The 21,009-nt window shown below is 44.2% G+C and overlaps 1 protein-coding gene across 2 annotated transcripts in view; it reads right to left on the bottom strand.

The window, feature by feature from the left end:
- Nucleotides 1–2,562: 2,562 nt before the first annotated feature.
- Nucleotides 2,563–21,009, bottom strand: part of GSDME (gasdermin E) — a 28,327-nt gene continuing 9,880 nt past the window's right edge. For both annotated transcript variants that reach the window (XM_061996789.1, XM_061996790.1), the window contains 7 exons: nt 14,301–14,472; nt 13,166–13,286; nt 8,962–9,147; nt 6,860–6,987; nt 6,557–6,743; nt 5,033–5,106; nt 2,563–4,151 (listed from right to left, as the gene is read on the bottom strand). In XM_061996789.1, coding sequence (XP_061852773.1) covers nt 3,921–4,151; nt 5,033–5,106; nt 6,557–6,743; nt 6,860–6,987; nt 8,962–9,147; nt 13,166–13,286; nt 14,301–14,472 — 1,099 coding nt within the window. In that variant the 3' untranslated portion in view covers nt 2,563–3,920. The remainder of the gene's footprint in view (nt 4,152–5,032; nt 5,107–6,556; nt 6,744–6,859; nt 6,988–8,961; nt 9,148–13,165; nt 13,287–14,300; nt 14,473–21,009) is intronic.

The following is a 21,009-nucleotide window of genomic DNA, read 5'->3' as shown; positions in this document are numbered from 1 at the left end:
GGCCCTGCAGCTCAGTGTTCAGAAGTCACCTTGCTTCCGTTTGTTTTGAAGAGAACGATTCAGGTAAGAAAGACGAAGCTGTTTTTAAAACAGAGAGAAGCCACTGGTGCCATGGAGAGCAGCACCCCAGGGAGCAGCAGGGGGGTTACTGCCTGTCACTGTTTCCCATCCCCACTCCCTCCATCTTGCTCCTGCACTGGGACTGAGCAGTGAGCCTGCTCCAGTGCCCAGTGCCCTTGCTGCTTTAGGGCAAGGCTCCTGAGGAGGTTTGTGGCACCCATCGTGCCTGCCGGGGGGGCTCCTTCCTTCCCGCAGGGCTTCTGGCGGTGCCTAGGTCTGGTTCCTGCTGGCAGGGCAGTGCCTCGGGGATGCCCTGGATAGCTGTGGGGCGCTCAGTCCCTGCCCAGCCCCAGCTGGCACTCACCAGGACCTCAGCAGCTCCCTTTGCTTTCCGTGGCCCTGGCGGTGCCCTGGCAGCTGAGGGCAAGTCCTGGCACAAGCTGGTTTTTGGCTTTTTCCAGGTTTCATTTTTGTCCCCATCTCAGTTTGTGTGTACGCTGGACAGGCTGGGAACTGTCTGGGACTCTCAGACTGTATCTGTGGAGACATTTAAGAATGCTGTAACTTACTGGGGCAGGTGCAGGACAGAGACTAAACAAAAGGAAAAAAAAAAAGAGAACACAAACCAGCCAGCTTTCAGAGGCAGCTCAGGCTCCCAGACATATTACAAGTGTGCTCATGTGCACATATACACACACATAAAAAGGAAGGGCAAGGAAGTCAGAGAGGATCTGCCGATTCACCAGAACTCCACAGGGGAAAAGCTGTTCCACAGACTGTCACATTTGAAACTGCCGCGTTTTCCGTTCAGTTGCAGGTCCTGCAGCTGCATGGACCAGGACAGGCTTCAAAACAACCCCCAGCCTGGGGGAGGCTCTTGGAGCAGTTTCACTTTATACAGATGGATTGTTTTTCCCTGCAGCTTCTCAGCAACATTTCTATTGGAGAAATTACATTGGAAGTCAGTCTGAATTTTGTTCTACTTTAACCCTTTCCCGTGCTCGTTGGGTAGGCAGTTGCTTTTGCTGCTCAGGCAGTGGTTGGATATGGAATGCTTGCTGATTAAGTTGCATGGCCCACATGGCTAAAGTAGTCCCGGAAAGGCTTTCTCCCATTTCTCCTTTCCCCTGTGAGCGGCATTAGCTCCGTGCTGATGCTTCTGCAGGCCAGCGTGGTTGCCCTCAGCGCTGAGCCAAGGGGCCAACGTTTACCCAGAATATGGGAAGACCTCTTCCAGAATCCCCTGGGTGTGCTCCGGTACCCGCCCTTGTACCGATGCACAGCACTGCTCCATTTTGCTCCACGCTGCTTTGTGCAGTCCTGGAGGTGGCAGCCAAAAAAAAGAGGTTTTGACTGAATTTTGTTGGTTTAGGTATTGTACACAACTGCTTGTGGCAATTAACTGTTGAGATGTGTTTTTCCCCTCTGGCCACACGTGGTGAGCACTGCTGCCGTGCCCTACCCTGCCCTGCCTGTGGCTGCCCTGAGCTGTGCAGTGTGAGCCCGGTGGGGGCTGCGATCGGCCCCAGGGCGGTTCCACGCCAGCCTCACCGCTGCTGCAGCTCTCACCGCACCTTTCCTACCCTGCTGCTCCTCACAACCGCTTTTGTAAAACTATCTTGTATAGTTGTAAAACTATAAAAACTGCTCTCCTTAAAAAAGAAAAGCTCCTTCTTTAGCCGAAAACATCCTGCAAAGGGAATCTGAGCTACTGGCTGCACTTTCTAACCTCAACCTGACTTCGTACCTAACTGTTGAGTACAATAGCGTAGAGCAGGCCTAGGAGATGGGACTCGGTAGCAGTCTGACTTCCTGCTGGTAACGGCAGCTGATACACAGGACATTTTTAAATTGTGACTTGTTTTCTAACCCCAACTAGTCTTTTTCACAGCTGATATTTTCACAATAAACACAGCCAAACATAAAGATGTTAATGTACAAATTGTGAAATTCTGTTAATTCCCAACAAAATATTTTTGTATATAATAAAGATTTAATATTGAAAAAAAACAATTAGCTCTTTTCCTCATTTTTCTTTTGGAGGGGTCCTACTCGGAATTTTAGCCAAACAAGCTCTCAGGAAGCAGTCTGTGCACATCTGCCTTTGACCATCACCTCATCCATTACAGCTGCCAGGAGGAGCCCACAGAGAGGACAGGGAGCCAGGGGCCTCTTGGGGCACACCACTGCTTGCCCAAGTGTCTGCTCTGTGCCAGCCCAGTCCCACCTCTGGCCCCTTGGCTCTGGCTACCTGTGCAGGCGTGGGGCACCACACACAGAGCCCCCACTGCTGGGGCCTGACACAGCCTTCTGCCCACTACCACCAGCCCTGCCCTCACCTCGGTGCTCCTGAGGCAGCTCCCCTGCCCTGTGCCCGCGCCACCCCGTAACACCAGGGGCGCCACTGCAATCCCAAACAGAAGTTACAGGCATGAGCTTTTACGTTATTCTATTGTTTTGACATAACATTTAATAGACAGTTTTGACAAATTAGTTAGAGGCAACTGCTGAGTAGTGATTGGCAATAGACAACTTTCCCGTTTACAAACCCCTGTCCTTCCCAGCAGCACAGAAACCCGCAGCCATCCCCCTGCCCTGCGGGGCAGTTCCACAGACACCAGGGGAAGGTTCGGGCAGCATCACCATCATTTCACAGATGCAGGAAGGCCATGAGCTGGACGGCCCTGCACCTGCAGGACAGGGGTCACGTGGCTTCTGGCACAACCTACTTCCTCAGGGAAAACTGAAGTGCCAAATTTTTAAAGAGCTCTCAGATGAGGGGCTGAACTCTGTGTGGGAAGAGCAGACACCTCAACCCAGGCCTCCCACTCCCAGCTGAGCCACAGGGCCTGGGTCTGATCACCTCCCCGCAGACAGGCACCTGCCTCTCTGTCAGTCACCTCATGGCCTCACTTGAAGCGTCGATACTCCACTGAACCTGGAACATCATCTCCCAAGCCCACGTTTAGTGATCTCTGCTGCATTTCTGTCCCATCCACATAATTACAAAAAATGACAACTAAAAAAAGACAAAACAATTCAAAGCACCAAGTGCTTTACTAACATTTGGCCATTAGTCATAGAAACAAGCAAAACATCTGCGCTTGGTTATATGGGTAAAACGATCACTTTTGTGGAGTGCAGCAGAGAGACATTTCATGTGCACACATCAAAAGGCATCACAGTGCCTGAAACAAACTTCAGAATGAAACTTTACCAGCTGAAACTTGCTAAGGTGGGTAAAAAGTTCCTAGGAAACAGAAACACTCTATGGCAGTCTTAGTTTTTGAAAAATAAAAGCTTTTGTTTCCTGCAGCATGCAGCTCATGTCCATAAAGCCAAACTATGCTTCATAAATGAAAACCTGACCAAGTACCTCTTTGAGAGCCCCTGTTCTACTTGCTCCAGAGCAAAGGCAGGCTGCACATTGAGCCCCAAGCGCTCAACACATGCAGAGCGTTGCGGAGCTGTGGCTTCCAGAGCCCGCCCAGCCGCCTGCTCACATACACCAGTTTGGACTCTGCAGTTTTCTCCCATGCATATTAATGTGAGCAATCAGGATTCTGCTGCCCTGCAGATCTGACAGCTACCAGAACAGCCATGTTCAATTTCTGTTCCAGGCTTGTCTTTTGTAATTCCTCCCCATTATCCCTCCGGTATGTGCCTCCCCTGCAGGCAGACACACCTGAGCAAGGCTGCATCAAAGTGCTGAGTGCTCGCCCCAGGGATGCTGAGCCTGGCCCCAAGTACTGGGCTCTGCTGGAGGGGCTCTCCTGCCAGCTCAAACACATCAATGCTACGCTGCACAGCTACAGAAGAAAGACTGGGCTAGAGCAGGAACTGGACACTCAGCAAAGCTCCTATACACCACCACCTAAAGCATAAAATCCATACAGTGCAACGTAAAGAACAAGTGGGAAGAACTGAGGTTCTTTCATAGTTACAGCTTTTACAGAAGACTCTGTCATTTCCAAATTAATGTTTGATGAAGCAAACAGCCTTTGTACGACCTCGAATCTTCCTCTGTCAGTGATAGTGGCCACGAAAGGGCTGCTCAGCGCCACAGTGCCATCGGCTGAAATGATGTTGGGCTGCATCGTGCGAGAGAGAAAAACAGACATTAAAGAGGTTTTCCAAGCTGCTCCTGCTGGCATGTAGCTCAGTTCCTTCTTACAAAACCACCAGAGAGCTCAGAAGGCAGCAGCAAAAGGGCAGGGCTGCCTTGGCTGGGAGCCTTGACAGTACAAAGTATGCATCCAGAACCAAAGCTCTGCGGTACCCTTTAAAGGGAAACATCTCTCCTACGGCACCCTTTCCCCCAGCCCAATGTCTCCCACTGCAGATCACACTTCACTCTCACTCACTCTGAGCAAACTGTAGTGCTTCCCTTGCCCCAGCACGTTTCAAGGTTCTTACTATTATTTCTGTCGGTGAGCTTAAAGCAAGCGCTGCCCCCGTCCTTCGGGGGTTTCAATGAATGGCCTCCGAGTTTTGGAATCTGCCAAGGCCCAAAGCACTGCTGCTACCAGACTGAAATTCCTGTCCCCTAAGGGCAGGTGATTACTGTTCCTGACACTTTCAAAATGGGCTACTGAGTCTATTAGTAAATTAACATTTGAGCTGAAGTTAGAATTTTCTACTGCTCACAGATCATGAAGTCTCCCAAATATGTTTCAGCAGTCAGGTATCTGCTCACAGTAATAACCCGTGTCCTTGGGCATCTGCCGTCAGCCCCTGCCCATGCCTGAGCAATGCCTTTCACAGACTTGAAACTGCATATTCTTCAGTATATGTTTGTCCAAGCTACGCCTCCATCTTGCCTTTCACACAATCACTATGGCTGGAGAAGACCTTTAAGATCACGGAGTCCAACCACTCCCCTCACACTGCCAGGCCCACCCCTCAACTGAGCCCCATCCCAAGGGCGAGGACAGGCCCGCGCTGCTCTCCCAGCCACGCTCCCGCTACTCACCAAGCCACAGAGCGCCGCCAGGAGCCGGAGGTGACAGCAGGCATGCAGCAGCACCAGCGTGGCCTCAGACAGCTCTGCAAAGGAACATCAGAAGGGAAAGGCTGTTTGCAGCCAGCATTGCACGAGGCTGACTGCTGGAAAGGGGAATTTCTCAACAGTCAGCTCTGTGAGGGGGTTCTCCTGTCAAGCAGAGGCAGAAGAGCTGCCTTTCTGAGGCCCATGGGCCTCACACCCCATGGCGGCTGTGGGGAGTGCTCTGCCGAGGCCCAGCCAGTCCCTGCCGCCCCCTTCCCAGGTGCAGAACACATGGGATGGGCAACCGGTACGAGCCCCATGCTGACCATCACTGCCCTCCAAGAAAGGCAGCTCGTAGGAAATGGGGTTTCCTCCCCATCTTCTCGTCTCCTTCCCAAGTATCTCTGCAGTGTTTCACTCCAAGCCTGCAGGCTGGATGAGTGATTTAGGCCTTCAATAAAACAAGAACCTCCGCTCTCCAAATCTCTGCAAGATGCTGACTTCAACAAAACCCCAATTTAAGAGGAATGAAATAGCTGAAACTGCCTAGGGGCAGAGAGACAGACTAAATCATCCCCGTGGTGCTGTAATTCCTACTAGAAGCAACAGGCATAAAACCAGCTTGTGATTCTTGATCCAGCTACATTTATGCCTGGACATTAGGAGCAGACATTATGTCCAAAGTCAGGTGATAATGCAACACACCCAATTAACTGTGCCCTGCTGTTAATAGCATCTGACAAGTGTTACCACAGCAGCAGGTTTCTGCTTTCCGTTTCTTTTGCACCCCTGCAAATGAGTTACGCTTTCCTACCTGGGTACTGTGTGTGTATTGATGCACACTGACATTTTGCTGCACGGTGCCACATCTAACTCACACCTCACTGGACTTTCCTTCGTTATCTTAATGGCAGGAAACCCTCTATATAAGAGAGAGAGAGGTGAAAACAGCTAGGAAGGAGCCTGTCTTGGACTTTGCAGGTAGCTTTTAATTATCACCGTGGTGCCAACTAGACTGTGAGCTTGGCATTTGTTTGACATTTATATTTAATCTCCTTTTTCAGCAGCTGCAAAACAACCCTCTAATTGCAGCATCTCTATGTCAAATTCATCTTTGCTAAATATAGTTTGCACCTGAACAATAGATGCTGTTACACTGAAGGCAACACCTAATTTGTAATTCTCAGCATTTAGGCAGGAAGAAGTCCAGTATGCAGCAGGAACAGAAAGTAACTTGCCAAACTGGAAATGCCCACACTCAGCAGAAAGGAGAGCTTGGGGGAATGTGTATTTTACAAGCAGAACCCCTTAGTGATTGAGGGCTGAATTGAACTCCCAGCAGGGATGCTTAAGCATGGTATGCAAAACCCGCAAGGAGCAAGAGAACAAATTATGTTCACTCAGCTCACCAACTGCTCAAAAAGAGCCACAAACTGGCTCTTAAAAGGAAGGAGAGCTTCTAAACATTTTAATTTTTTTTAAAGGCTCTTCTCTTTTTTCCCAACATACCAGAGATGGCACTGATGAGGAGGTAAGCAGCGGAGAAGAGTTCTTCATCCTGAGGCTGATACTTCTGCCACAACGGCTCACTCTGTAAACTGCACCCCAAGAGCTGCAAGAAGTCTAGGAGGTCTCTTTGTTGTGCAGGTTTTAACTCCTTCAGATCTGGCTTGACTCCTGCACAGATATCATCTAACTGGAAGCAAAAGAATAAGCAAAATATCTTGAAAAGAGAAAAGTTCAAGTGAAATAGAACGCTAGCTCTATCCTAAAATCACTTTTAAGAAGCAAGCAAAAATTCCTTCATCTTACCACGTCCTCCAGGGCACTGACCATTTCTTCACGGAGCAAGACTTCACAAAGGGTTTTATATAAAGCTCTTTGCTTGTCTTCTGGCAGCTTTGCAAAGGGCTGAAACTGAGTCTTCAACCGTGACAGGTCTTTCCCAAGAAAGCAGTAAAAAGTAAAACTAAGTATTTCTACACAAGTGCCAGTAAAAACAGTTCAACATTCTTGCTCTGCTTATCATCGCATCTTGACATTCTGCTGTCCATCAGCAGAAGTTACAATGTAAGGCTTTGGATTGTAACTTTCCTAACAAGCCACTGAAGCATCACTGAAAACTGTAAGAAAGAAGACGAGCTACCAAGGATCAGCATTCTGTGTCCAGCATTTTTACTATTTTATAAGTCAGCACTTCAATGTGAACTGAACTAACCATATTACCAAGGATCAGCATTCTGTGTCCAGCATTTTTACTATTTTATAAGTCAGCACTTCAATGTGAACTGAACTAACCATATATTAAGGATCTCACTTGGAAGCTCATCTCCAGAGATCATTTCTTTGTAAGACTGAATGAAGAGTTCTGCTCATACCCTTACTTCTTTATCTGTGAGTTAACAGGAATCACAAAGTCAGTGGTGTAAGTCCATGCACAGGAATTAAAAGTTCCTACTGCAATGCTAAATTGTTGTTGTCCTCACATTTCGTCGGGTCCATCAAAGAATGATAGCCCTTCACTCTGACCTAAAAAGATTCGCTACAAAAATCAGGACAAAAATCTCTTCTTGACTGTAATATCGAATCCATTAGGATACTGCACTTCTTGCTCCACAATGCTTTATGACATGAAATTACCACTTTGTTAGAAGAAAATAAGTTTTCAAATCAATAATGCCAACTGCAAGGCTGGAATGTGTTTTTCCACATTCCAAAGATATGGGCATGCAAGCGTTCTTAACCTTGTTTAAAAGAAATTTCCCTTCAGGTCATTCTGGTCAAGAAAGGCGCTGTCTTTAAAGTGCCCGAGAACCACTTCACTGGGGAGGAGGGAAAAACCAGCCCAGCCACAGGCAGTTATTTTTTGTATCTGACACAATCCTATGACTCCCTATACAAATAATAGAGAGGAAACCTACTTTAAATTGCTGTAGTAAAAACAGTGCTTTATTTTTTTCCAAGAGACTGTTCAGGTTAATTAATGAAAAGAAACCTCCCAAGCCTCTGAAGCAAGGAAAGCATAAAGGTATGTTGAGCTGAAACAAAACCCAAAGGAGTGCCATACCATTCTTTCACCAGTGTTTCTACATGCATATGGAGACAGGGTCACTCTCTGCAAACAAGGCTATATCGGAGAACGACAGCATTTCTTTCAGGACAGCAACTACTTATTTCTGACATAGTCAGTCTATTGAATGGCCATGAGCTAAGGATGAAATTTAGAGATAAGAAAAGTTCCTCATTAGAACAAGCTGTAAGACCTCTACCAAGAACTTATTAAAACTAAAGGGAGTTCTGAGGCCTTGGTACGTTTTCCCCTTTTTCATTCTTTCGACGACAATCCTGCTCCTTTCTTCCACATCCCTACAAAAGTGACCCTGTGCCAGGCTCATCACACCGACTTGCACACTTCCATTTAAATCACATTTTAATTTTGTCAGCCTTGGTTGCTTTCAAAGATTTCCATAAAGCTTCTCAGAAAACAACATGGCTAACTGAAGCCAGGGAGGTTTTTAAGCCTTAAAATAACCTTTACCTGAGAAGCTTTATTAAGAGTATTTTCCAAATCATGAAAAAATATTTCCAGTGAGCCTTTCTGAACGAAAGCATAAATCATCACTAATGTGATGGAGCTTATCTGCAGTGTAGCAGAACCGGCACAAAAACCTAATTTTGTAAGATCATATTTATGAGAGAGGGATTCAGGATGTTCCAAGGGAACAGTCCACTGCACGTACCTACTGCAGAAGTAAATTCTTCTGGTCTTTCAGTGCATTCCCCTAAGAGCTCCAGATAAGGGCTACCAAAATGAACTAACATAACTTCTTATGTACTGTTGCACCGGATTATTTCCCCCCATCACATTGCTTAACTCACTGTAATGTAATCACATAAAGCATTTCTGGTAATACCTTGTTTCAATACACTTAAGGAAGCATCGCTGGGAATGAGGCTTTTAGCCCCAGCGTACACGTCGTTATCAACAGCATCCGGCTGATAGGGAAGCAAAGCATCTCTGAATAGTGCTGAGGGGAGGTGAGCTGAGCCTTCTGTGCCTCTTTCAAAACCTCCTTGCTGTTCATCCAGCAGACAGAATTCTGTAATTATAGATTCAATTAAAAACATTAATAAAATACACGAGGAATTACTGTACAAGACACCAGCTTATACTGTATCTAGTCTTCTCACGTGTGATTTCTCTGCGTCTCACCTCTTCTAGAAGGGAAGAATGCCAGTGGGGGCTACGTCTGTGAACCACTGAGCATTCCTGCAGCCCTGACATTTGATACAGTGTGTACAGGCAAAGGTCCCGTGGTGCAGATACCCACTACAAAACGTGACATCAGCTCCTGTGAATGCAGACAGCAAACGATGAGAAAACTTCTCATCAACACGGGAGCCCCGAATGCTGCACACGAGATACAGGGATGAATTCTTCACATCTTCTACAACTTCAGAGACATGCTGTAATAGGGGCCATGGGATCTACTCACGATGGAGACACGTGAAAACCTGTGAGATTTGTAAGAACTCTTGAGAATCCTTCAGGGATATACACTGTCTCTCTGGAATAAATTTGTGGAGAAAATAGCACATACTATCTGGATTTACCTTTTCTGCCTCATCTTCCTGACCTCACCCAAACAGGACTACAGATTTCCTGCCATCCCAATCCCCCCGGCTCGATGGAGCTAAGGGACTCCCAGAAGGAACCCTTGGTAAGAGCTATGCTGAGAAATGTGGAACAAGTTCTGTGCTCGTGTGCCCAATATTGTGCCCTAAAGATGCAAATATAATCAAAGCTCTATAGATTATTTTGATCATGTTTTATTGGCTCAAATGCAAGGTTTGAAACTGTATCCCTGGCACTCTGCAGCTGGACTGAGGAAAACACAGGTAGGCTAGCAACAGCAACTCAATTTTAAACTACTACCTGACGGCAAAGAGGGGGAAAAAAAAAGGTCACTAATAGAGCACAGTGTTCACATGTACCAGGAACAAAACCTAAATATAACTGTCCTGCAGTTGTAAGAGTCTGTCTCACCAAATTAAGGACATTCAAAGCAGACAAGAAAGCACGGAGAGCACTCCACCAGCAGAAAGCTTTTCAAAGGGAGAGTAGACAAAGAAATCTCTGCTACAGAGAAAAAAAGATGACAGAGACCTTTATACCTGCACAAACAGAGAGAGCTACAAAGGAGCAGAAAGTGATTAACACAAATTAAAGAACTTCCCAAAGAGTCGGGATGGCAGCTGAGGCACTGTGAGGCCAACAGGCTCACAGTGCTTTCATTGATAATAACCAGGCTTTCACAGGAACCCTGAAGGAGGAAGATAGTGCTAATAAACTACCTGCTCTCCTAAGGCAAAGTGATGTTACAAAGGGAAGTCAATACACAGCATCGTGTGGAAAGTTTTAAGATACAGACCCTGCTGCTAAGTCTTGTAACAGGTCTTGACTCAGAGGAAAATACGGGATTCTGACAGTTTTGTAGCAATGGGGCTGTTACACTAATTTTGTGTGTCATTAATTTTGTCATACGCTTTAAAAAAAAAAAGATAAGGGAAAATAAGTGAATGAAAGAATATACATAATACTGTGATACTTCCTCTACTGAACTGTGTGACACCCATCAATGACAAACCTTCAACAGCACAGTTACATCTTGCTAGTTATTCAGAAAAATTAACAAAACCAGAAGAAAACCAGAGATGACCAATGGAAACAATCAAAGGCAAAGAGACTCCTTTGTGTGGAGAAGCTCAGCAGATCAGGACTGTTAATTTACAGACATGTAGGAGGAAGCAAGTCACACACATATAGCAATGAACAGAACAAAGCTGATCGGCCAGGTGCTACTGTACCCCCTCAACAAAAAACCCCTCACATTCACCTTTTTCCATAATTATCTGAAGAGAATCCCATTACGTTACGCTGCTACTGGGCCCTTTCAGTCTCATGTGAAAGCACTGCATTAGTCTCTGGATTCAGCCTCAAAGGCTATTTTCATTTCCATAACCAGACACTGATCACTGCTCAGACATTAAGTTGTTGAAGTTGTGGCTCCACCACGCTTATTTTTGCTGTCAGATCCCTAACTTTGTTGTTATTTCCTCCACTTTACCTTCTCAATGACAGTCAGGCAAGGGAAAATAGCACGATTTTTTAAAAAGAGGCAAACACAGGTTGTTTGAGATAAAACATGAACCAAACTGCTGGTTTTGAAGCTTAAAAGACATAACATTAAATATGAAAAAAAAAAGAAGTGGGGAAAGAGCAGAGAAATACAGATCATTAACAAGGTCCATGTATTATCAGTTAGCAGGACATAGGAATTTCCACCTAGAAACGATGTAAGTAGGTCATCCGCCGTACACCTGTGTAGTCAGGCAGCCTCTAATTGCACCTGAGTATTCTGAATTACAGTTCTATCCCCAGAGATACTGAAAAGCTGTGTGGCTGAGGTGCTGAGCGACAAGGTTTAGTGATGGGCTTGGCAGTGTGAGATTAGTGGTTGGACTTGATGATCTTCAAGGTACTTTCCAACCGAAATGACTCTATGATTGTACGGTATGCCCATGCAGTCAATGGCCTCTGCTGTATCTCTGTGTTCAATCTATGTCAGAGCAATTCCACACTCCAGAATTGTTTTATAGGTTACATGACATTTACTTATATTCCTGAACCTACAGACTTTCTTATTATCAGAAGTCAGTAGAAGGAGAATGATGGAGAGTATATTTGGATGAGAAACACAGAAGAAAGTGTATCCTGGATTCAAATCTCAACTGTACTTCAACTTTTTATTCAGTATTTCTCCCTTTTCTCTCCATATCAGCCCTTCCCAACTTCCAGCTCTACAGAGGCCTTCCTTCTTACATAACACCCCCTGAAACCTCCTTTAGGTCGGGGAGTTAACTGAGGATAGACAAAGAAGAAAAACCCAAATGATTTTGCAGAGAGAGTTACTAAACCCCGTAAACCCTATTTCGACATTATTTTTTTAACTTGACACCTGAAAGTATTCAACCTGAAGTAAACAAAGCATGAACAGAAAACGTGACATTTCTGCAGCCATTCTGAGAACAATATAGATGAGATTGCAAAATAGAAAGTTTAAATTCCTGGACTTAATGAATAATCCTTTCCTTAGTGTGCCTGTTGGCTAAACATTCCTGTTTGACCATTCATTTATATTTGATTTGCTGTCCCTGACAATAAGTGAGTGCAACAGCCTGGGCCGAGGGCCAGCTAGCTAGAAGCAAAATCACAGGAAAAGACCTGGACAACAAATTTGGGAGGATCAGCAGCATGCCCTTGCAGCTATTGAAGTTTGTTGCACACTGGGCTGCAATAACGAGAGTGTAGCTTGCAGATCAATGAAAGTGATTTTTCAATTTGGGAGACTGCATTCAGAGTGTTGTGTCCAATTCTGAACTCTCCAGTACAAGACAGACATTCACATACCAGAGCAACTCAGTAAATAGCCACCAAGACAGCTGTGGGCTGAGTGTATGAGAAGTGGCTGAGAGACTGGTTTTGTCCAGCCTGGAGAAAATATTGCTAAGAGAGCATCCCTACTGCTATCTATAGTTACACAATAGAAGCATGAAAACAGAGCCAGACACTTCTATATGATGATGGGACAAAAGGTAAGAGACACAAATTAACTGAAGATAATTTCTCATTAGATATTCAGGAAAAACAAAGTTCACTGTGATGGTTGGTGGTCACACATGAGAAGAGATTGCTCAGTGGGGATGGAATCTCTGTCTCTGGAGATAATCAAAACTTGAATAGACAGGGATACAAGAGATTTGATCTGACTGAACCTAGACCAAACCTCAAAAGTTGGCCGTGCACTGAGCTGGCACTTGATGACCTCCTGCCGTCCCCTCAAATGCAAGTTCTTCTGAGTTTATTATTTATTCAAACGAGCAAAAAAGCATTGCTACATCAGAAGAGCAGCCTTTCACAGCACAAACAGCTATCATGGCAATGGGGCCACCCAACGTCATCACCTTTGTACACAGGGAACTGCAGAAATTGTTGCCCAACAGACAGGTCTGTCCCCCAGTGAACGGCATGGCACAGAAAATGAGCTTTACACTTACCAAACTGGCCGCTGTGCCTTACAAACAGTTCAATTACGCCATAGGCAATAGTGGTTGCAGGAGGAATTTCAAGGATCACACTAGAATCCTTCAGCATACTTCCGCTTTCACTCACTGAAACCTAAGGACAGATTTATTCACCATGTATCTGATTAGGCTATTGTATGGCTTTAACAAAGAATTAATTCAAAGAGAAAAAAAATACAGAGAAGGAATGTGCTGTGTTCTCCATGATGTCCAACTAAAGCACACTACATGTGACATCTATGAAAAGAACTAGCAAGGCAGAAGCACAATGCCAAGAGCAGGTCTCAAACTCTTAAATACCCTGTCCTAGTAAAAAGATGAGCTCCAGATGTGGTTTTTGCAACACATAAAGCACCGTGTCACTAGGAAACAGGCATCCACTTCAGTATCCCACCCTGACCTCTTCTAACTTGACATTCCTTTTGTCCAGATGGAGACTGGTACCAGGAAGGTGGCACTTGCACAGAGGGTCGCTGAACTGCAACTCCCCTACTTCTGCTACTGGAGACACTTTGTACACAGAAGCGATTCATCTGCAGCTTCAAAAAAACCCCAAAACCTTACAAAGAATGTGCATACGTTTTGACTTAGATGATTCCTTTTCAGTTCATATGCAATTTTTCAGGTATGCTCATAATCCAGTTAATCTCTGCTCTCAAGATCGAAAACAAATAGCCCAATGAACATTACAACTCAGCAGACACTGTAAACATTTCTGATGAATGATTACTTGGTTTTTCAAATAAATATGCTTCAACGACGCTTTTTGCTCTTAAAACTTTCATTGAATTGTTTTATGCTTGCTTTATGCTCTGCTGTAGGCAGCAATCTACATAGAAACTGATTCACAGTTTGACAGTATTGATAGAAGCCATGTTCCAGGCTCACACTAAAAGAGGGAATCTTTTGACAGTGAGGCAGCAGAAAAAAATGTTACCTTTCTGAAGTCCTACAACTAAGCAGAGCAGCGAGTTCAACATGTTAATGAAAGAGTTCAAGATGTTAAGGAAGCATGAAAAATACTCTGAAGTCTATTTGGAGAAATTATAACTTCTCCTCACATAATCTAGAAATGTTCTATTCCTTGCAGATTGTAAATAACTTTTACCTTCACTGTTTTTGTGCTGCATCCTATCACACCGCTGATTTTTCCTTCTGTCTGGACATGCTCAGAGATCGTACACTTTTGAGTTGTTATTATCTTTTCTCTCAAGATGCACAGCACTTCACGTTTTCTTTCCATTACTTGTTGCAGTAAATTATTGTTTAGATTTATTGTTCTGAAAAACAAAAGATGCCACTAACAACATAAATATTAGAAACGAGGAAAAAAAAAAATCCTAATTGCTCCAAGAAAGTTTTATTGTAAAAATTACAATGGCTGCTGTCTGAGCAGTCTCCTTGAAATGATGATGTCCTCTTTTGTATTCGGTGGCAGTAAATATTTGTATTCCACAGTAAGTCCCAACACACGTATTGAATTATTGACTTCTTACTCCACACAAAAATGGCAGTTGCCTGGCTACTTTCTACACCAAACACAACAACTTTAAGCTTCCAGTGTAGAAAAAGCAGCCAGGCTCATAGATGCTGGACTGAATACTCTGCTACTGGGAACTCACACTGCCATTACCATGGCCATGGTAGGGGAGGCCAGCTAGCCAGTCCCTTCAGAGTCTCACATTAGCACAGCATCAAGGAAGTCAACACACCACATCCTGCAGTCTTTACTCAAAAGAATTATTTCAACTGTGGAAGTTACCAGTGAGTACAAACAAATGACCTGTGCTCGTGATTCATGTTAGGAGCTCCCTGCAGCCTGGCACAGTCCTGCATATGTTACACATGCATACACACCATGAAAATACCTGCACTAGCACAGTAAGTAATTAGCATGTAATACAGCAGTACGATCCACACATCACAAAGCTCTGCTTAGAGCCAAGCTGCCATCAAGCTATTCAAGAAATACACAGCAACCAATCTTCCAGGTCAGGATAGTTTCTCTCTTTGTAATCAAGCCCACCTTTCCCTTGGCTTTCTTGGTTTTCTCTCCCTTATCTGACACGATCAAGTCCCATTTCTTCCCCTTTCCCACTGATCTCAGCTTTGGCCCACAGGTAGCCAGCTCTTCAGCCTCACTTCACATGACTTCTCTGCTATCATCTACCCTCAGATGACACCAGCTGTTCAGCGCTCCCAGCCTCAGTCTCCCCTCCTTCTCACAGTTCAGTGCTACCACTTCCCAGCCATCTGGCCAAACTTGGTCTCATTTATCTCCTTGTCACACCATTCAGTCCTGTCACCCCTGTCTTTGTACATTCTGCCCACTGAACGTGTGCCATCGGGTACTTCTCAACAGGGCAGGTGACATGAGCTCCTTCGTGCGCACGGGCTGACGGCCAGACTCATCCTGTAGGACAGTTTGAGGCAACCAACACCAGGAATGGTGGTTTGCCCTCTGAAGGTCCACATGCAGGGAAAGGAGTGCCCTGACATGCTCTGCCAAATCCTGAGGCACCGGAATTTCCCCCGAAGGATGAATGGGACACTCTCAATGTCAACCCTCACAGCATGCTATGGATCTGTTTTAGTGTTCAATTAAACCCTGAATTGGCTGAGTGGGATCGGCACTGACCAAGTACTTCAAAGGGCTAGGTGAGAAAACACAGAAAAGATTTAATGGATTTTGGGAAATTTAATGGATTTTGGGAAAAATCCACCTGCTACCAACTCCTGTGTCATTCAGTGGCATAACCTCAACATTTATAAATAATGACCAAGAATGTCACTGTCAAAAAAAAATCAATTGTGTAAAGGACTTCAAATCTCTAGCCCATGCCTCCAACTTAACAAATCATCCCTACTCCACTATATAATTCAGAATGCATTTAAATGCTGCTTAAAGTTAGGTACTTCTTCAAATGAGCAGAAGAAAGAAAGTGAACACTCAGAAATAATACAAGAGTATTATTTTCTTAGAAAAGATGGCAAAATTCACTACCTTGTCTTCTGGTAACAGTTAAAGCAAATTCTTAACTGTATTTAATTGATTAAAATATGTCAATTATATTATATTACACTTTTGCAAAATACTTACTGGAGGTCATCAGATGAAATGTCATATTTTCTACGAACAGATCACTCTAGCAAGACAGTTGGAAGACTAAAAGATTTTTGTCCCTGGCTCAAGTTATTCGGTCTTTTCTTCTCCCTTTTACTGTAAATGGCCATTCATAGGGCTAAATGGCAATCCCCCAAAAATATGACTAAATGGCATGTCTGACTCTGCTTTGTTTAGATGGAGATATCTCCACTTTTAATTAAAAAGTTTTAGATTTATTAGGTTCTGGAGGTTTGGATTTATGCAGTCTGTATAAGTCTGAAGTCAGTTTGGTTCTTTATTAAATTAAAAATATCCTGAGGCAATTTTTGATCTTTGGAGGGTAACATGCTTATACGAAAGTTCAATCAGTTGGAATGAACTGTCTGAAAACCTTAAAGTTGATTGTTTAAACAAGGGAAAGAAAATACCTCTGAAGTAATGCAGCAGCCACTAGAAAATGCTCCCCCTCTCCCAGCATGCCTGAGATTATTAATATAACTTTTTCTCTTGTGGTGCAAAGCCATGCTTTATGCTTGGAAGAAATGTCAAGCAATCACCAACACCACTGCTCTCAGAAGTGTCTGCCAAACCAGAGCTATTAGTTATCACAACAACAGATCATCAAGCCTATCATATACTTGACAATAATTATTTATGATTTTGAAGAGGTGTGCTAAGCATCTTGAAAATACAAATTAATGCACTAAGAACTTGCAATTTTAACATTCAAAGCCAGAGGGGAAGAAATACAATGAAGAAGCACAAAAGCTATTTGTCATTTGCTTTGATATGATACACTTTTTGCCTGATTTAGTGCATGACAAACTCACCAGATATCCCCAAAAGAGCAAAAGAAACAAAACACACAAAGATAGGAAAATACAGATTAAATTGAGGTTTGCTGGTTTGGAATGAGTGTTGACATAAGAAGCATATGGCATACGATGTAACTCTAGAAATTACCAAAACAATTCAAGAGACTTTTTTCTTCCATCTCTTCCCACGGTATTCAGTCCTGAGGTGGGACTGGCTCAGACACCCCGGGGCTCCTGGCTTAGAGGTTCTGATGTGGAACACCCGGCGCCAGAGATGGACGGCAGAGCCAGGAGCCAGATGGCAGAGGCAGCCCTGCCAGGAGGCGCAGGGCTCGGGGAATCCCCACGGCAGTGCTGGATGAGTCCCCGAGGGGCCCCATGACTTGACTTGGAGCTCGCAGAGGCTCCCCCAAGCAGAGCTGTGCTGCATGGCACCCGCATGGCCACTGCGTCAGCCCACAGGGGCAAGTGACTTCCATGCAATGTGTTCTGCTGTACAGGCAGCAGAAGTGCTCTATGCATTTCAGTGAGGATCTGATTCAGAGCTTTAAAGCATATACCCTTACCTAAAGCTACTAATATCTTTCCTTTTAGGACTGTGCAGTTACATGCTCTCCTCTAGACTTCTGGCACTGAATTTTCTATCATAAAACCCTTTGGACTCTAGGATTGTGTGGAGGCAAATCACAAGTTATTACAGGGCTACAGTCTGTGGAAGACAAAACGTTCTTCTCTTCTCAGTGACTCAAACAGGAGACAAAGTGAGATAAGCAAATACCCAGCTTATCTAAATTATCACTGAAAATAGTCATCAAGAGCAAAATGCAACAGGGTTAATGTTTGACAATGACAGCAGGGCTTGAAGTATTGCAGGGCAATGGCCACTGAATCTCTGGGTGCATTTTTGCAACAGCTGAACTTATTTGACAGCATAACACTGAGTATCAAGAACATATCTGATAATAAGAGGTGGTCAAGTTAAATCCCTGAGAATATATGTATGCAGGCACACAAATAGTATGCATTTTTAAATTTTACAGGTCATGTTTCAGGGCTTCTACTCCTGTTCTACAACCATCGCTCTCACCATCTTTCACCTTCTTCTGTACAAAAGCCCTCACCAATCTTGTGTGACCTGTACTACATCACTGTACTCCTTCCCACCTGGAGAAGCTGAATAGAAGTACTCAAAAGTAACACCATATAAAACACAATGAGATGTTGGTTTGCTAAGTCTAATTATGAACACATAGAGTATGAGCCTGTATAAATATAGAGAAGTTTAAAGATAAGACCCCTTTCACTGATCAGCCAGAATTCCTCAGCTTGTTCAGTCTCCTCCACTTCATCTATAATGTGCAATAGTCTGATGCCTTCTATACAAATGCTGCTTGTTGCAGAGTGAGGGCCTTCACCCAGCTTTGTTTCTTCCCTAATAAAGACCTAGAAGAGTGCCATGGAGTAAAATCCACCAGACCTCACTCTGCCACTTTCCACCAAACACAGATGCATATTACTACTTTCATTAATCCATTTCAAGTACAACCTCTCTGACCTACTTCTTACAGTCATACCAGAATACAGTATGCCAGTCAGCTTATTGTTAGTATTTCATCATTTTCCCTACAGAATAACCTGATAATTACTTAATAGAATATATTCCCCAATAATACCTTACACCTTTAAGAGTGCAAGTGACAGTTCCTCTAATTTCTGTTTGGCATCCTCCTCATTTTTTAAATCACAGACACATACAGTTGATTTTATTCACTCCTGTCTCAAAATATTCTGTGACTTCACATTACCCATTTGGTAGAAAACTAAATGGTTTTTTCATCAGATGTATAAATGCCCAAGGAGTTTTAAAGAATGAGTAACAAAACCAGCTGAATTTCCACTGTACTCAGATTAGGAATAGGAACCTATTTTTGTCTCAATGTGGACAACAGTTGAATCAATGAAAGTGCATATCAAATAAGTACAACACATAATAGTGTAAAAATACCTTTCAATCGTGTCAGGGTACACCACTAATAACACTGACCCTGTGTTTCTCCTATGTTAATCATAGAGTTAGGAATCATTCACATGAAATGATAGAAGTGTGACAGGTAAACTTTTCTGCAGCTGATGTGAACTGATTGCTGCCACTTGGTCCTATCTCTTTCTCTCTGCTGTCACTGTCCTTCCAGAACTTTATTTCAACTACCTACCACAACTTAGTGAAGTGGTAAAAACAAACTAGCAAATTTACTGATCCATGAGAACTACACAGATTATAACCTGCTCATAATCTTTTCCACTGAAGGGGAGAACACAGAATGGTTGAGGTTGGAAGGTCATCTAAGTCCAGCCCGCCTGCTCATGCAGAGCCACCTAGACCATGTCTATAAAGAGGGAGACTCCACAAACTCCCTGAGAAATCTGTTCCAATTCACTCTCAAACTCTCTTGATGTTCAGATACAGCCTCCTGGGTTTCAGCTGGTGCCCACTGCCTGCTGTTCTGTCACCGCTCACCACTGAGAAGAGCCTGATTCTGTCCTCTCTGCATCCATCCTCCAGGTATTTATACACATTAATAAGATCCTGCCTGAGCCTTCTGTTCTCTTCAGCAGTTCCAGCTCTCTCAGTCTTTCCTCAAATGTGAGATGCCCTAGTCCCTTCATTGTCATCGTGGCACTTCACTGGACTCTCTCTAGTGAAAGTCCAAAACTGGACACAGTACTCCAGATGTAGCCTTACCAGTGCTGAGTAGAAGTGAAGAATCACCTCCCCTAACTTGCTGGCAATACTCCTGCTCATGCAGTCTTGGCAAACATTGGCCTTCTTTGCAGCACGGGCACACTTGGCGTCCACCAGGACCCCATGCCCCTTTCTGCAAAGCTGCTTTCCAGACAGCCCCCTGTATGTACTGATGTCTGGGGTTGTCCCATGTGCAGAAATTTGCACTTTCCTTTGATGAACTGCATGAGGTTCCCACCAGACCAGTCTGTTTGGATGGCAGTAGAACTGTCTGGGTGTATCAGACACTCCTCCCATCTTTGCATCATCAGCAAACTTGCTGAAGGTACACCCATGGACCACATCACCCAGATATCACTGGCCTACAACTGGATTTAGATCAATACCCCTTAGGTCCAGCTCTTCAGGCAATTTTCAATTCACTTCACTGCCTGCTCATCCAGTCTATACTTCATCAGCTTCTCTGTGAGCATCTTATAGCAGACAGTATTGAAAGCCTTAAAAAAGAAGATGAAATGTATTCTTAAATCCATAGCAGTTTCACTGAGTTACAGGCACAGAACTCTAACCTGAAATCAGTATGTTACAGTACTCTGTGAACTGGCATGCACAGTGTGATAAAGTAAGAATAACATAAAATAAAATATGCCTAAAATAACACGTACCTAAAAGTACCACTTAACTTATGGTTATTTATTGTATTAACTTCATAATTGGAGTTGTACCTTACAAGGGAGGTCAAAGACAAGAAGAAGGGCTTCTTCAAATACATTGCAGATAAAACTAATGCTAGAGGCAATGTAGGTCCACTGTTGAATGAGGTGGGTGCCCTAGTGACAGAGGATACAGAGAAGGCAGAGTTACTGAATGCCTCCTTTGCCTCTGTCTATATTGCTGGAGACTGTCCTCAGGTGCCCCAGACTCCAGAGGTAGTGTCAGGTTAAAGGAGGAGTTGTGTTGGGTTGATGAGGACTGGGTTAAAGATCAGTTTAGCAATCTGGATGTCCATGGGCCCCAATGGGATGCACCCGCAGCTGCTGAGGGAGCTGGCAGAAGTCATTGCTAAATCACTCTCCATCATCTTCAGTAAGTTGTGGAGGAGAGGTGCCTGAGGACTGGAGGAAAGCAAATGTCACTCCAGTCTTCAAAAAGG

The sequence above is a fragment of the Colius striatus genome, chromosome 5 (assembly GCF_028858725.1).
Source record: "Colius striatus isolate bColStr4 chromosome 5, bColStr4.1.hap1, whole genome shotgun sequence".
Lineage (NCBI taxonomy): Eukaryota > Metazoa > Chordata > Aves > Coliiformes > Coliidae > Colius > Colius striatus.
Note: the sequence above shows the minus strand (reverse complement) of the source record. Positions and strands in the feature narration are given on the sequence as shown.